Raw genomic sequence first — 16088 nt, 5'->3', positions numbered from 1 at the left:
CTACAAATTTTACATCGATATATAACAGATTTCACGAATTGTCTACCTTTCACTATCCAAAATTTACTTCTTATTAGCAATAAAGTGTCATTTGCACCAGCATGCAAGACCCTTTCATGACAATCCTTAATAATTAAAGCAACAAAATAATCATTATTAGGTAATATTATTGGACACTTTTCACTGACATCTAATGAGGAATTAACTAAACGACTTTTAATTCTCAGAATCTTATGTTTATCAAGTTTGAGATTCAACTGAAATAGTTTAGAATTAGAATCGATTTCTAAATTATATTTTAAACAATTAATTTCATTCACATAGTATTTACGTTGAATAGTTCTTATACAATAATTATTTGGTTCACTAACTTCAGTACTCGTAATTGTCCCATTTTGTTTTACACAAGACCTTAAATTCTTAATGAATCTGAAAATGTAGGATGTTACATGTAATAATTTACGTAAAGTACTAAAGTTCTCAACTTTGAACACAGGATCTGGATCAGTACTTGCAATAAAAGAAACAGTCATTATTTCAGTTTGGACATCGTCAGTCATTGAGAACTGACTATCATCAGTAGTCGGCCATTCATTACTGAAACAGATAAGCCATGGAGGCCCATGCCACCATACATCGTCCTGCACAAGGGCACTGGCGTCGATTCCTTGTCTCGTCAACTTATCAGCAGGATTATCAGAGCCAGGACAGTGATTCCATTGATTGAGATTGCTTCTTCGTTGAATTTCAGTGATTCGGTTTGAGACAAAACGCTTCCATTTCTGGGGAGATCCACAAATCCAATGCAAAGTGATAGTTGAATCAGTCCACATAAAGATTCTTGATTCAGGAAATTGGTCACGGATTGATGCAATCATTCTGGTTCCGATAACAGCAGCCATCAATTCTAGTATAGAAAGAGACAATTGTTTTAAAGGAGAAACGCGACTTTTAGCTATCACTAACTGGGATGATCTAGATGTTGAACTGGCAGATATCAAATAAATTGTAGCTCCATAAGCACTTTTGCTTGCATCATAAAAGCAGTGTAATTCATTACGAGATGTATCCAAAACTCTATTTAGCCACCTAGGAACCAACCACAATTTGCTCTAAAAAGTGAAGTTGTTTGTACCATTCTTGCCAATTTTTATCGATTTCAGGAGGTAGAGTATCGTCCCAATCAATTTTCAATAGCCAAAGTTTTTAGAACATGATTTTGATTTGGGTCACGAATGAGGACAGCCATCCGAAAGGATCGAAAATTCTTGAAGTAGCTTGCAATAAAGTTCGTTTTGTACGAGGGTTAGAAATTATAAAATAAAAATGTCCCCAGTTTTGAAATTAAAACAGTCATTCGACAAGTCCAACTTCAATCCAAAAACTTTTACTTCGTCGATTCCATCAGCTTGAACTTCTGAGCCATATATTTTGTTGTTCAAAATTATTGAGTTGGATTTCCACTTCACGAGGTTCATGGAGTCCTGCTTAAATATTAGGCTGTACTTGCGATGCTTCCTCTACAGAATTCGTTGAATACACAAGATCATCAACATACATGCAAGAATTTAACAGCTTAGTTGTCATGGGATAAATGTTTTGAAATTTCTTCAAGTGATGACGTATAGTTGCTGCTAGTAAAAAGGGGCTTGATGTTGCTCCAAACATCACCCGAGTCATTCTGCAAATTTCAAATTTTGTATTGGGAAACTTAGCGTCTTCTGAAATCCATAAAAATCTTAAGGCATCACGATCTTCCGGTGCAATTGAAATTTGTAAAAAAGCCTTTTGAATGTCGGCAATTGCTGCAATTTCACCTTTACGAAAATTCAATAAAACTATCAGTAAATCAGGAACTAAGTTAGGTTCTTGCAATAAACAATCATTTAGAGAATGACGAACTTTTTCTCTAGATGAAGCATCATATACTACACGCAGTTTTGTTGTGGAATGATCTTCTCTAATTACAGTCCGATGAAGAACGTAATAAGTTTTCTTTGAGGTAAAAGCATTTTTTTCTGTTTTTTCTATTATTCCTTCCTTCAGTTGTTCATTTATTACGTTTTTAAACTGTTCGAAAAAATAAGGATTGGACATAAATCTCTTGATCAATTTTTTCATTCGGTTTTCAGCATTATGAAAATTATCATGTAAATCAACTATATCATTCTTCCATGGAAGGTTTACTTCATAACGGCCATCTCTTATGCGAATAGATTGTTCAAATAAAGAAAGTGCTTTTATATCTTCTTTTTTATCCAAGACCAGTGCTATTCCTAACGATTCTATTTCCCAGATAGATTTAATATTATTAGATAGCTCTTCATCCAAACATAAATTTGAACTAACAGTCATTGATCGTAAATCAGAACTCATAACGGAACCTTGAATACACCATCCTAATCTAGTCTCTACATCAACTAATTTATTCGTTCAATTTTTCCAGTAACAATTTTCCAATAAACATCACTTCCTACTAGCACTGAAGTTTCATTTGCGTTATACATTTGTTGATCAGTTGGCACATCATCTGAAAGTTTAATTCCCGAAGAATGCAAAGTTTTAGTTTAGTCATCGCCAGATATTTTAATTTCAGCAGCAGTAATCACGGGATACTCAATAGCTTCAACAATAACAAACTTATCAGGATTAATTAGATCAACAAGTTTCAATTTCACTTTCCTTCTACGACTATTTACACTTTTACTGGATCCAAATGTAAGATTATTAAGAACAATTTCTCCTGTAACAGGCAAATTTAACTTTTTCGATAACTTTTCACTGTTAAAAGACGTTTGACTACCTCCATCAAGCAAACATCTAACTAAACATTCAGCCTTGTTCACAGCAACAGCGGTAACAGTTTGTAAAATTACATTTGAATTTTATTTCACAGAGTTTTGCACAACATGAGATCCATTATTTTTATTTACGAGCATTTCTTTATCATTATTCGAAACGGGAATTTCGTTTTCAGGCTGTTTAATACAAATATAATAATGATGCTTTTGTTAACAGTGAAAACAAGCAAGATTTCTTTTAATGCAATCCGAAGATATAGATAAATGTCCTTTTTGAAAGCAATTGAAGCATCTACAACTTTTCATTAAAATTTGTCTTTTCTTATAAATATTAACTTCATTATATTTAAATTTATCGTGATTCTTAGAACTAAAAATACATTTCAAATTCAATGTTAATAAAGCAAAGGCGCTTACCTTTGGTTTTTTTTTATTCCAAGATTTTTCTTCTACTTTCGATTCTGGAGTGAATTTAAAATTTTCGTTAAGATTTTCTTTTCTTGAATTTTTTGAGAGTAGAGCTGATCGTTCACGGCAATCAATTTCGTTTCTAATAAATTTTAACAATTCTTCAACATTCCAAGTAGAATACTTCGTTCTTTGTCGGTTAAAATCCAAAATTATATCCTCAGGAATCAGCTTCATCAATGTTGGACAGAGTAGATTTCCATAGGTTTCAGACATCATGTTTAAAGACTTTGAACTTCGTATTTCTATTTCAATGCTATCGTAAAGTTTCCTCAGCTCATCAACATCGCTAGAAACCTTTACTGCAGTTAAATTTAACAGTTCGTTCATGTGAGCATTAATAATTAAGTCACTTCTTCCATAGCGATCTTGTAAAATATCAATGGCTGCAAGATAATTAGAATCACAAATCGAAAATCCATTCACAACTCTTGCCGCAACTCCCCCCAAGATATGACTTTAAATACACAAACTTATCGACAGTTTTCAAAGTCTTATTTTCGTGAATAGTCGATTTAAATTGTTCCCAGAAGTTGTTCCATAGTTTAACATCACCATAGAATTTTTCAATACTAATGTTCGGTAATTTTACGTGAACATTTTGAAATTTTTCAGATATAATTTCGGTTGAAATACTTTCGTTATCGTTCTTACGGTTTTCCATATCCAACTTAGCATTCGACGAAGATAAAATTCTTGAAATTTTCGTTTTTAAAACAATAATCTTATCAGAATATTCTTCGGATTGTTCGTATTCCTTTTCAATTTCGTCAGCATCAATCAAATCTTTAATTTTAAAATCCAGTTCCTTCAATAAAGATTCCTTTTCAATAAGTTTAGCCAGTAATTCATCTAAAGTTTCAATGTTCGGAATTTCATTTTTTATTTCATTTTCGATTTCGCCCAACTATCTAGTCGTCCATGCTCTGACCGCACCTCTTTTATGCTTCCGTTTTGAAAGTTCAGTAGACATTTTCAAATTCAGAACAAATTAATCGAATAAAGAAAAAAGAAATAATTTCAATGTAAAGTTCAAAATCAAATTCAAACGAACCCCTCTTCAGTAATAAATATTTTTAATCATCTTCTTGTGATTTTCGGCACCATGTAAAAAAAGCGTCAGAGAGGTAAAGAATTCATATTCTTTAATAACAACAGAACAAAAAGTAAACATTAGAATTGCCAAAACAAAAGAGTAGGCAACGCCATCTATTAATTCAGAACATAAATTTTCTACACATGCAAAGCAATAGCGCTTTTTAATTTATAAAAATTTTTATAAAACAGTCTTGGGTATTTTTCTATCGTGGTAAAACTATGCAATCATGATTACTAACGTGATTCTCATTTTACTTCACTGTTTAGTAACCAATTCACGAATTTTCACTGTTGAACACCGATCTATGTGGAAGCTTTTTTCATTTTAAACTTCTTAGCTTTGAAACTAGAAGACAGGAAAACATCTGTTTAAAGAACATGGTCACATTCACCTTCAAGAAGAATTCTTTTAAGTGAAACTAAACAGCATTTGCGTAAAATGCATTTAACAACCACGGAACCTTCTTATGTCGACTTTATCTGAAACAAATTTTTATAAAAAAGTTGCCATTAGTTTTGTCAAATATATCATTTTGGATTGAACACTTAATTTTTTAATCTTATTAAAGATTGTTGTGGATACCCTTCTTATTTTGAATTGAAAACTAATAATCAAAAAAAAAATAGGGACGTTTTTGAGGTATTACTGATATTATATTACTTCATATGTATTATGTATACTAATATACCTATCACGATACCAACTGGGGAAATAAGTTTTTTACAGCCTACTGCATGGGATAAGTACCTCAGAAAATTGATGATTATCGTAATTTTTGACTATTATTGGTCTTGAATAATACCAAATGATGATGAACATTGTTAATCGTCATTTTGAGAGGACAAATTTCTAAAAACATGTATTGCTTAATCTAAAAACGTAAAACCATCAGGAAAAGCAAAAAATAACAATAAGTAAAAAAAACTGGTATTTTGTAAAATTATTTAATTTTGTCCGCATATCTTTTACAAATTTGTGAATGCTTTCGTAATATTGATCATTACTGATTTGTTGATTATTTAGTTTTATTTCAACTCATGAGTATTCAGTCAGTAACAATAATTAACTGAAAAAGTAGCATAAGCACGAAATAATATTAATTTTCAACCGGATTTTGCTTAGAAGAAAAAATTAATTTATTACCAGAGCAATGTGCTTCAAATATGAACTAACGTGTACTAGTAACGAAAAAAAAATATGTTGAAGCTATTTAAGGGTTTTTTATTTTTTTTAAATTTTTTTTTTATTGATTCGTAAAAATTATATATATTCCTCCGTAATGTATGAAAGCTGCTATTTTATAAATTTTTACCAATTTTTTTTCTCCCGGCACCTTAGCATTCCATGCCAAGCAAGTGATGTTCTAGGGTTGTTTGTTTACTATTTGTTGCAAGTCACTTAGTCAATTCTTCCATCCAAAGAAATCTCAAATTATGTTTTTAACTGGTTCTTTCATTGAGTATCTTCAAAATTAATAGTTTCAGCAATATAAATCAATATTATATATTTAATTAAGACTAAAATATGAACCCCCCCCCCCTAGAAATCACAATTAAAAAAAAAATAACACTTGGCTGGTTCTTCTACTAAGTTCTTTGATTATTCAACCAAATCATTCAATAATGTTAATTGTATTCTTTTTTTTCTTGAAATCAGAATTTGTGATACCATATCAGAGTTGTTTGGTCAGGGTAAAAACAAATTTATTAACCTATTTGAAAAACAAGAAGAAATTACAAAAAAACAGGAAATGGTTCCAAGAATTTAGAGATTTTTTCACGATCGCAGTTCAGGTGTTGGCTGGAGAAATTGGAAAACTTGGATGCAGACAACATATCTGAAAATTGCAACTCCTATGATATTGGTAACCGTTCATGATAACTTGAAATGACTTGACTTTATGTTCTTCTATGTAATTTATACAAATATTTTTATGCATGTGTGATATAAAAACATCCTTATAGAACCCAGCATAGAAACTTTTTAAAAGTGTCTGCTATGTTGTTTAATACTCTTAAATTCATGAAAGATTAAATTTTTATAACATTACTATCACAAAGATGCCAACTTGCTCCACTTTGTGGAGAAAAACTTTTGCAGTTATTGTAAAATTTGTTACGATATGTTATTGTGAATGCCCGAAATTGATGGTTGTTGACTTTCATAGAATGTCGACTATCACATAGTCGCTTTGGTAAATGTCTGAAATATATACTAGATCTACTTAAGTGTCACTGCCCGGTATGCCCTACTTCAATGTTTTTTTAAGGTCAAGTGCCACTACCCAGTATGCATCTAATCGGTACTCCGACACTGATGTATCTCTTAATCTATCCTCAGCAGATATTAAAATATCGGATAAATATAATAATATCAACGAATAAATTAATATCAAATCGGATGTAACATATATTTTGGACATTCACCAAAGCGACATGTGATTTTTGACATTCACCGGTGAAAGTCAACATTCTCTTGATTTTGGTCAATCTTGGGAGCATCTATATATAATTTAATTCTTGGTTTAGAAAATGTGACTTGGAGTGATTTTTCCCTACATTGCACATAAATCCTTGAAGCATGTATGCAAAATGTCACTTAGATCAAATTATTTTGTGGTTACATATTTAAAATTTTTTCAGAAGTAACTGAAGCTCTGCAATTTTTATTAGCTAATTTTTACTACTTAATAAAATCTTTTGCTCAAAGCAGAGCAGTTGACATTATTTTCATGCGGTTCAGGATGAAATTTGTCACACAATAGTTTTATGTTTTTTTGCTTGCACTTTCTTACAACAATAAATTGTAATTACATTTTTTTTGTATTGTTTAAAGCAACTTTGAAACCTAGAGAGGTTTAATTAATTGAGGATGAAATTGTAGTTTAATAAATAACTTTTAAAATCTTAAAATGTGTTAAACTATGGATAAGTTTTTTCAGTACTTTGGGATAATCCCGGCGACCATTTTCGTACTTTGGGATTATCCCTTCGCTCATTTTCACCAAACCCGATATTATCGCCAAAAAGTAGCTTCTACGTCCATAACCGCAAATTTGATCATATTTACTGTGTAAACCTTGACTACGCGAGTTAGTTTGGCATCGCGGAACTATCCGAAAACTATTGGAATCTTAATTAAACGAATTTATGTGACGGCGACTGCACAAGGATAATGACTTGTTTGTTGTTGGATAAAGACTTGTTTGATAATTCTAAACACTTTAAATTTATCAATCAATAATAATATTAATAAAAAATTTAAATGTTAAAATATGTAATAAAAAGTGTAATAAAAGGAATCAAAACAAAGTAAAAACCTTTATTTTTTTTTACAATTATGCATTGAATTATTCTTAAATCTTACCATATATATTATTATAAATCATTTTGGAGGTCAAAAATTCTTGACAGCTTTTAAAGTTTTATCTATTTAAAGTTTTATAAGTTTTATCAATTAAGTGCTGTTTTATAATTTAATATAAAAGTTTTCATTTCTATATTTCAAGTGTATTTTTTAAAGCATGTGTAGAATTAGGTGAGATTTTTTTTTCTGAAAATAATTATTTTGTGTTAGATAACTTCATTGCAGTTACTCAACCAACTTCAATATTGTAAATTTATTTTGTGCTTACTAAATTGTAAATTTTGATATCTTTATCTTCTCTGTGTGACAATGAGTAACATTAAAAAGTACTTGATCATTAATAATTTTGCATACTTTTTTAGGGAAATCTGTCGTAGGTGCCTACTTAAGTAAAGAGGAATTAGCAGAGTATAATTTATTTTACAAAATTACAAAATCTAACTCCTGTCTTTTACCAAAGTCAAAATTTCTTTGCCTGAAAACTAATGATGATGAACAGGTAAGAAAATTCTTACATGGATAACTAAAAATAGTTTTGAATGATTTAGTGAATGAATATTAAAAAATAAATAAATGTTTCAAAAATGTGAATTTTGTCTTTTCTTTGATTTTTAAAAAAAGGTCGACATAGTTGTCTTCCAAGACTTTGCAGAATGAGACACTAAATTCTGATATTGGACTGAAACATTGCAAGAATGTTATAATATTTCATGGTGTAAAAAATATATTTAAGTTTATAATGAGTATTTTTATACGAAGAAAAATAAATAGCTTGTTAAAATTTTATTTATCTATATTTCCTTTTTATCTTATTAAGTCAGGAAAAAGAGGCACATTGAAAAAAAGAAAAATGTAAACTTGTTTTAGCTTAAAAGTATTTCTTAGAAAGATTTTTTTTTCTTTTTCAAAATCAGAAAATTTTATGCCAGGTAATGCTTTGCAATTTGGAAACAAGAATTACAAATGAAGCACTATAATAATGAACTATAAGGAAGCACCCTTCACAGTGTTTTGAAACTGAATGAAGTTTTTTTTATTATAATGTGACATTACTTATATTTTTTAGATGTTGTCTTAGCTTTATTCATCATATGTTATTCAATAAAAAAGTAGTGTGCGCATCGAAGTTTCAGTATAATTTTAAACCAAATCCTAATGCTTGGTAAGCAGTTAAGTTTACACATAGCTGTTACAGTGATTACACCATTTATAGTGAGAAACTTTTCTTAAAAAACAATTCAAAGCTTAATTTTTAAAGAGCATTATTAATTTGCATCTTAAAAATCAACCCTTCAAACCTAATCTTAAAATGCAAATATTATTAGATCAAAAAGCATTTCAAATATTTTTAGGGGGGGGGGGAATCTGAGTATTTGTTCCTATGAACTTTTACCTGAAATTAAGTTTCTTTAAAGTCAAATAGTTAATAACCTTAATAATATATAAAGTACTAAGATTCTATGAACAAAAAAAAATAAATCAATAGCTTTTATAATTAATTTTTTGCCTTATTCTATGTAGTTTTCCTATTCCAAAGTGTTAATTGAACGACTGTTTCTTAGGTGACTGTATAAAAATTGTGAAATCTGATAGTTTTTTGTTTTTTTCAGGAAAGAGAACCCATTTTTTCTCTGTCTAAATGGTCTTTGTGGCAAACAAGACCCCAGAGAATACACAACGTAACACATTCTTCTAAAACATTGTTATTTTCTACAACTATAGAAGAAATAAATTTTCCCACCCATTCAAAAATGGAAACTGATCAGGAAATCGATGGTTCATCCCGTTGTGGCATTGGAAGCCCAGTTTTTGTGGACCTTTGTGATGACGACAACTTCTTTGATCCTGTGGTGCCGGTTTCTTCTCCCCCTGAAAACATTAATTTTCAGGTAGAAGGGGAGCTCAATCAGTTAGAGAATAATAGACAGTCAAGAAATCTTCTCTCAAGGCTGTTTGGCATAACCTCTGCTTCACCACCACCTACTAAAACTGCAATACTTAATATTGAAAAACCCCCTAATATTAAAGATCTGCAACTTTCTGCCGGCAACATTTCACTTGATTTTAAACCTTTAGCTGAGAGAGAAAGGAAAATGATTTCCACGTTGCACATTTTGAATAAGAAAATGAAAGCTCAGTTGAAGAAGAAAACAAAGGAGTTGGATTTGAAATTTTCTATTTCAGTCGTAAAAGAAAATTTTAATGAATCTTTATTTTGTATGACCAGGCCAGATGTGGAGTCTACTAAAAATAGTCTTCAAGTTGATGGAAATATGTTTCCTTTTAACAACCATAATCCACCGATTGCTTCATTTAATATTTTCTTCAGCCCTTCACCTCCTCACAATTTTTCTATGAAGGACTTCAATAATACTTCACCCATCCTTGCACAGAAGCTTACATTTTCACCAAATAATTTTAGCAGCTCACCACTTCTCGATGAAGATTTTACTGTTCCATTGATTGAAGCTAAACATTATGTTTCTCCTGCTATGAAGCAGACTTCTGCCCTGCGTATTTTAGCCCCATCTGAGAAACAGACCTCCCCATTGAAACAAACCAATAATTTTGAAATTGCTTTTGAAAAACATATTTCTCCTTTGAAAGTTTTATCTTCTCCTGAAAAACTAACTTCACCACTAAAAAAGGTTAGTTTTCAACCTCCTGCTGAGAAACTCACTTCATCACTAAAAGAGATCAATAATTATCTATCTCTTGCCGAGAGAATCACTTCACCACTTAAAGAGACCCATAGTTTTCAACCTCCTGCTGAGAAACACACTTCACCACTAAAAGAGGGTTATCCTGCTGAAAGACATACTTTTTCTGTAAAACATTCCACTGATTCTCCTGAGGCATTGAAATTTGATGTTAGTTTTGATATGTTTCAAAATAACAGCTTCTTCAAAGATGATTTTGAAAATCTAAATGAGGTTGCAATGAATAACACACTAGCAAAAACTGAAATAAATAAAGATGTATCTGTTATTCTAGATCAGTTGTCTTCAAATCATAAGCTTCCCTCCAACTCCTTTGAAAGCTCACTTACTCAACCTCTGACTGTCAAAAAGGTTGTCCTCGAAAAAGAATACAAAAAGGATTGTAAAATTGATTCCTTGAGTTCTGTTTCTAGAACAGATTTTAAGAACCAAATGAAAAATACTAAATCTCTCAACACAAACAATCATAAAAATTCCACAAAATGCAATGCTGATAAAAGCATTTCACCTGTAGCTGAAACAGTTTCTCAGACTAGTATTAGAAACAAGAGTACACTACAATCTGTAGTGGAAAAAAGAAACAATTCAGAAACCACTGAATACTCATTAACTCAAATGTTGTCGTTTATTGATAGTACAGAAAAATTTGAATCGTTGAAAAATAATAGTAATAATAAACCTATGGGAGAAAATCTTATAGAAGTCAATTTGTTTGAAAGCTCAGATGAAGAAATCGAACCCACTCCTCCGAAGGAAAGTGCGTCTCGATTCCTATATCGCAATAACAGTTTGAATGAGGACTCTAATTCCATGCAAGTGTGTGATTCCAAGGAGGAAATGGATGATTGTAACAAAGCATTTTGTGAGAAATTATCCTTTGATTTGTCTGACATCAAATTTTCATCTTTTGATGAAAGGGGTTCTGCCGACATATCGACTGAAAAGACTACTCACGAGACTGTGTTGTCTCCAGATTGCATAGACAAGCTATTTTTCGATATTTCTTTTGATCAAGCAGACGAAGAAACTGGAATGCATCATTCTGTTGAGGATCTTAATAAGTTGAAACCTGGGGATGATATTGTGCAAGCTCTTCCATTGAGTCACAGGCTTGAAGAAGGTAAAATCTTTCTAAAAAAAGAGGTTGATTTTGCGCAATCAACAGAATTAGTTTCAAATCAGGATCCATTTAAGAAACTCTTTAAAACTGTAAATGAAAAATGTTCCATTGCAGACAGTCATTTCCCCCCTTCAGATAATAACAAATCCAACAATAAAATAAATAAGCATGAGTTAATTGAATTTTCCCAGCATTTGTCCTCTTGTGACACAAGAGTTGCAACAAAGGCATCGCTTAGATTTTCATTATCCAAGACTTCAAATGTCACATCAAAACAGACTGAGCACTGCAAGTTATCTACAGAAAAATTTTCCATTTCTAGTAACAATACAAAATGTAACTTGACTTTACTCTCTTCAAATAATGGAGAACTTTACTTAAAAACCAACGAGGCTACAAACCTAATTAAACCTAACAATTTTTCAGAGTCTCTGTCTTCTTGTGGAGGTGAACTTGTTCCAAAAACTCTGTTTGAGCCATCGACATTTTCGAAACAAAATAATTTCACGTTTAAAAAGCCACCCAGTTGCAAATTGACATCAGAAAAATATCTCCTTACAATTGACAATAAGAAAATGGATCTGAATCTTCACCCTTCAAATCATGAAAAATTTGAAGACATAATTGATGAGCCTAAATCTATTAAACGTTCAGACTCTTTGACCTTTTTTGACAGCAGAATTGCAGCATCAACTTCTTCGAGAAAAGATAATTTCACATTTAAACAGCCTACAGGCTACAAATTATCTAAACGTAAACAAGTTCCCCAAAATCAGAATTTCCAAGTACAATCAAAGCATTCTGTTAATACGGCCCCAAAAGTTTCTCGAAGTGCACAGAAGAAAACTATTCAGGTGACTTTGCCAAAGTCAAGTCAAAATGAATTCGAAGATTTTGATTTTAAGAAATTGAAACAATCCGCTTCTTTTCTATCTGAGTCTGCATTAAAAAGGCAGCACTCTGCAAGTGAGGATTCATCACCTGAAAAAATAAAAACGTCTGCCATTAAAAAGCGGAAAGTAAAAAAGAAATACAATTTAATTCTCTCCCAAGCTGATGTTTCTGGATCAGATTCTTCAGATGGGAATGATGAAGAGAACTTCGAAGAAGAGTGCATGGAAGAAAGTTTTATTGATGACGCGAGTGTCAGGGAAAATTCACCCAATCAGCGAGCCATGTACTTGCAATCCATTAAAAACTGTGCTGGTTTGCCCCAGAGGTTTAAACTGAAGATGGACGTTGATGTACCCCTCTCCTCTCATTTAGAGCAAAGTGATTACATGTTTGACAGCTTTTGCGTTGGTGATGAGGACGTGCAGTTTTGCAGTTCCGAAGAAGAAAAAGTGGAAACAAAAAAAGTAGGGAAGAAACGAAAGCGCATTTTGACAATGGGTGACAGTTCTTCTAGTGATGATGACTTTGTAAGAAAGATATCTGGCGATAAATCTGTTTTTGAGCAAATAGAGAAACCAATCAGAAAAAAAAGTAATTTTGTACTTAGTTCAGATGAAGAAATTATAATGGAAAACAGATTGATTGAAAAAAGTAAAAAAGTACCCAGTAATGAGAAATTTCATAGTATAACGCTGGGTGAGGACTCATCCGATGAAGATGATGATTTCGTGACGAAGATATCTAGTAATAATAACTCTCTTCTCAATCAAAAATGCAGAAAAAGCGAAGAAAGTATTTCGTTCTTTTGTTCAGATAAATTAAACGTTATGGAAAATAGAATTGACGATTTAGTGGGAAAAGATAAAGACACTCTCAATAATGCAAATAAAATGGTGACACCTATAAAAAATAGTAACAATTCTGATACAGTTAAGGTTGATCAACAGGAAACGGAGGTAGAGAGCAATTTCAATTTTAGTTTTGATGTTAATTGGAATGATGATTTTCTTGATGCGTTCCAATCAGAACCGAATCAAAATGTAGAAAGTTCTTTTAAGGGTGCTAGTCGTGTCGAACCAAGCACCAGTTCTTGTTACAACTCTGTCTCTAGATTCAAAATGCAAAACTCTGTATCTGACGAAACCTGCAATTTAAGCGCTTACACATCCGGAATGCATGGACATGCAAAATCTGTTGACAAAGCATCGGATTCTGCGTTGTGTGAGAAAGTAAACTTTCCCGATCGCCCTATGATTCTAGTCGACTCTAAAGAACTGGCGGGCGGAAAGCCAATTATTTCATTGTTGAGGAATAAATACGGTGTGAATCCAGTCGTCATGCAACTCACCTCTGCAGATTACGTCATCAGCAACAGACTAGCTGTAGAACGAATTTTAGACACTGAGTTTTCTGCCTCCAATATGCCTGTCAAAGTGACAGATAAAGTGAAACTCATGTGCGATGCTTTCGAGAAGTCCTTTGTCATCATACAGACAGATTGTAGGAAGCGGGTGTCGAGTTTTAACAAGCTGAGTTCTAAATACTTGCAATTCAGTTTGCATGTGAATCTCCATCCATCCGCTCGAGTTCTGTTCTCGTGTTCTTTCGAGGAAAGTGCGAGTCTCCTGTCAGACATTATACTGAAAGAGCAAAGAAATGGCTTCCTCATTGACGTACCAGTTGTTCTCAATCCCTCCACTCAGCTCTTGTTTGATTTTTATCATAGCTGCCCTCACGTTACCCCCATCTGCGCCCTCCGCTTTGCCTACCACTTTCCTGTAGTGGACATGTTTTTGAACAATTCTGTGGAAAGTTTGAAGAAAGCTGGTTCTATATCCACTCGAAAAGCCATTTCCATTTTAGAATACTTCAAAAGTGAAATTCTGTTCGATGCTTATTCTTGATAAATGTTTTGTGCTAGACTTTTGCATTTCAGAATTTTCTATTATTCTTATGCAATTGAATTATTAATAACGCATTTTTTAAATATTACTTAATGGGGATTTGTGATTTGCTTATTTTTGCTGACTACAGAGCAATGCTTGCCTGAGACTTAAAAAGCAAAAAATTGCAAATGGAAAAATTAAAAAAAATTGGACTAAAGTGTGCAAGGAAAGATAAAGTTGGGAAAAATTTTTTTGAGTAGTTTCAGAGGTCAAGAAATCTTTTAATACAGAAAGAAAACCCAAAAAGTTCTTAAAAAAATTGTGTTCAAAATTTTATGAAATGAATTAATGTAAATTTTGTTTTGCGCTTTTTTTAAAAAAATTCAAATAAAATTTAGTTTTATTTGAATTTAATCCTAATATTAGCAGTCAAAGAGAAAGCAAAAGCCGAGGTTTACAACTTTCTTGGGCAAGCACGGTTTGTGATTTACTGGCAAAGGGGTGAGTTCAAAGTTGCCCTAAACAAATATTTGAACAGTCCTAGAAGATGTCTATTTTTTTATTATCCACATTGATCAGAAAATCATAGAGACATTTAAGAAAATTGTTCAGAGATAAAATATTATTTTTATATTTAAAATTTTAATTTTGTATTTTAATAGTGTTTGTTTATTTTTATTTTTTTGCTTATGATGATTTGAAATCATTTACTCAAAATTTATCTGTGCATCAAAAAAATTATTTTTTATTCATATTTGAAACTTTCCTGATACTGCGATAATTATTGGGATAACTAAATTTCCTCCGTTTATTTAAAAAGTTTATTTTTCAATTAAAAATAACAAACAATTAATAATGTATGCCAAAATGATTTAAAGATGAGCGGAATGTTAAAATTTACATAAAAAACAGAGGAAACCGAGTTGCTCACTCAATATAAGCAATTATTATTTTTATGTATGACTGTTTATATTTTTGTTGTTTAATGTCTAATAACTTCCATTATTAAATAAAAAAAAATTATTAATTGCATTCTGTATTACTTTTTCCCCTCTGTGTGCCTTAAACACTCAAAGAAGGACAATGCGTAAGCAGAAGATAAAAGTCTGCGTCGTTTTCTGAAGGAGTCATCAGGATTAAGTTTAAATAATTTTGCGCAGATTTCATTGATTAAATTGTTGTTTTCAACCTGCTTCAAATTAGAAATCTTTGTATGAATTTTCTCAAAACCCTACTTTAATTTATCTTAACGCATTCTGACAAGCACGAAGAAACGAGTAACAAATTAATCCAACTTAAAACAAGTACAAAAAATGGCGACTTTAAAAAATGCTTCATGTAAGGAAATGAAAATCAGAAATTAAAATGCATTTCAAGATGCCACTGGCAACAGTTTTACCCCGGGCTCACTATGGGGTCCTATGAGAACATGCACCGAGGGACCCATATTGGGATGTCTAGACTTTTTAATATGGGTCCTAGAATTACCTGAATAGGCCAATATAGAACCTATATTGGCTAATTAATGGATATAAAATATTGGGGGAATCTGGCAATTCCATGTAGAACCGAAATTGGTTGTAAAGTGGCTGTAAAATATCCGGTGAATCGGAAAGATCTGTATAGGGCCCTATGAACAATTATTGATCCAAGATTCATGAATGAGGGCCCAAGTTACTTTGCTGCTAGGGACATTTTCGTTATGTAACATTATACATAAATCAGCACTAGATT

At 31.7% G+C, this 16088-nt stretch overlaps 1 protein-coding gene across 3 annotated transcripts in view; it reads left to right on the top strand.

The window, feature by feature from the left end:
- Window positions 1–15386, top strand: part of Fancm (FA complementation group M) — a 76665-nt gene extending 61279 nt beyond the window's left edge. For all 3 annotated transcript variants that reach the window (XM_071181566.2, XM_016048899.4, XM_016048898.4), the window contains 2 exons: window positions 8097–8233; window positions 9345–15386. In XM_071181566.2, coding sequence (XP_071037667.2) covers window positions 8097–8233; window positions 9345–14372 — 5165 coding nt within the window. In that variant the 3' untranslated portion in view covers window positions 14373–15386. The remainder of the gene's footprint in view (window positions 1–8096; window positions 8234–9344) is intronic.
- Window positions 15387–16088: the final 702 nt, after the last annotated feature.

This window comes from Parasteatoda tepidariorum, chromosome 4 (genome assembly GCF_982258835.1).
Source record: "Parasteatoda tepidariorum strain Cologne lab strain chromosome 4, Ptep-v5.0, whole genome shotgun sequence".
Lineage (NCBI taxonomy): Eukaryota > Metazoa > Arthropoda > Arachnida > Araneae > Theridiidae > Parasteatoda > Parasteatoda tepidariorum.
The sequence above is the reverse complement of the archived record's forward strand: the minus strand, read 5'-3'. Positions and strand labels throughout refer to the sequence as shown.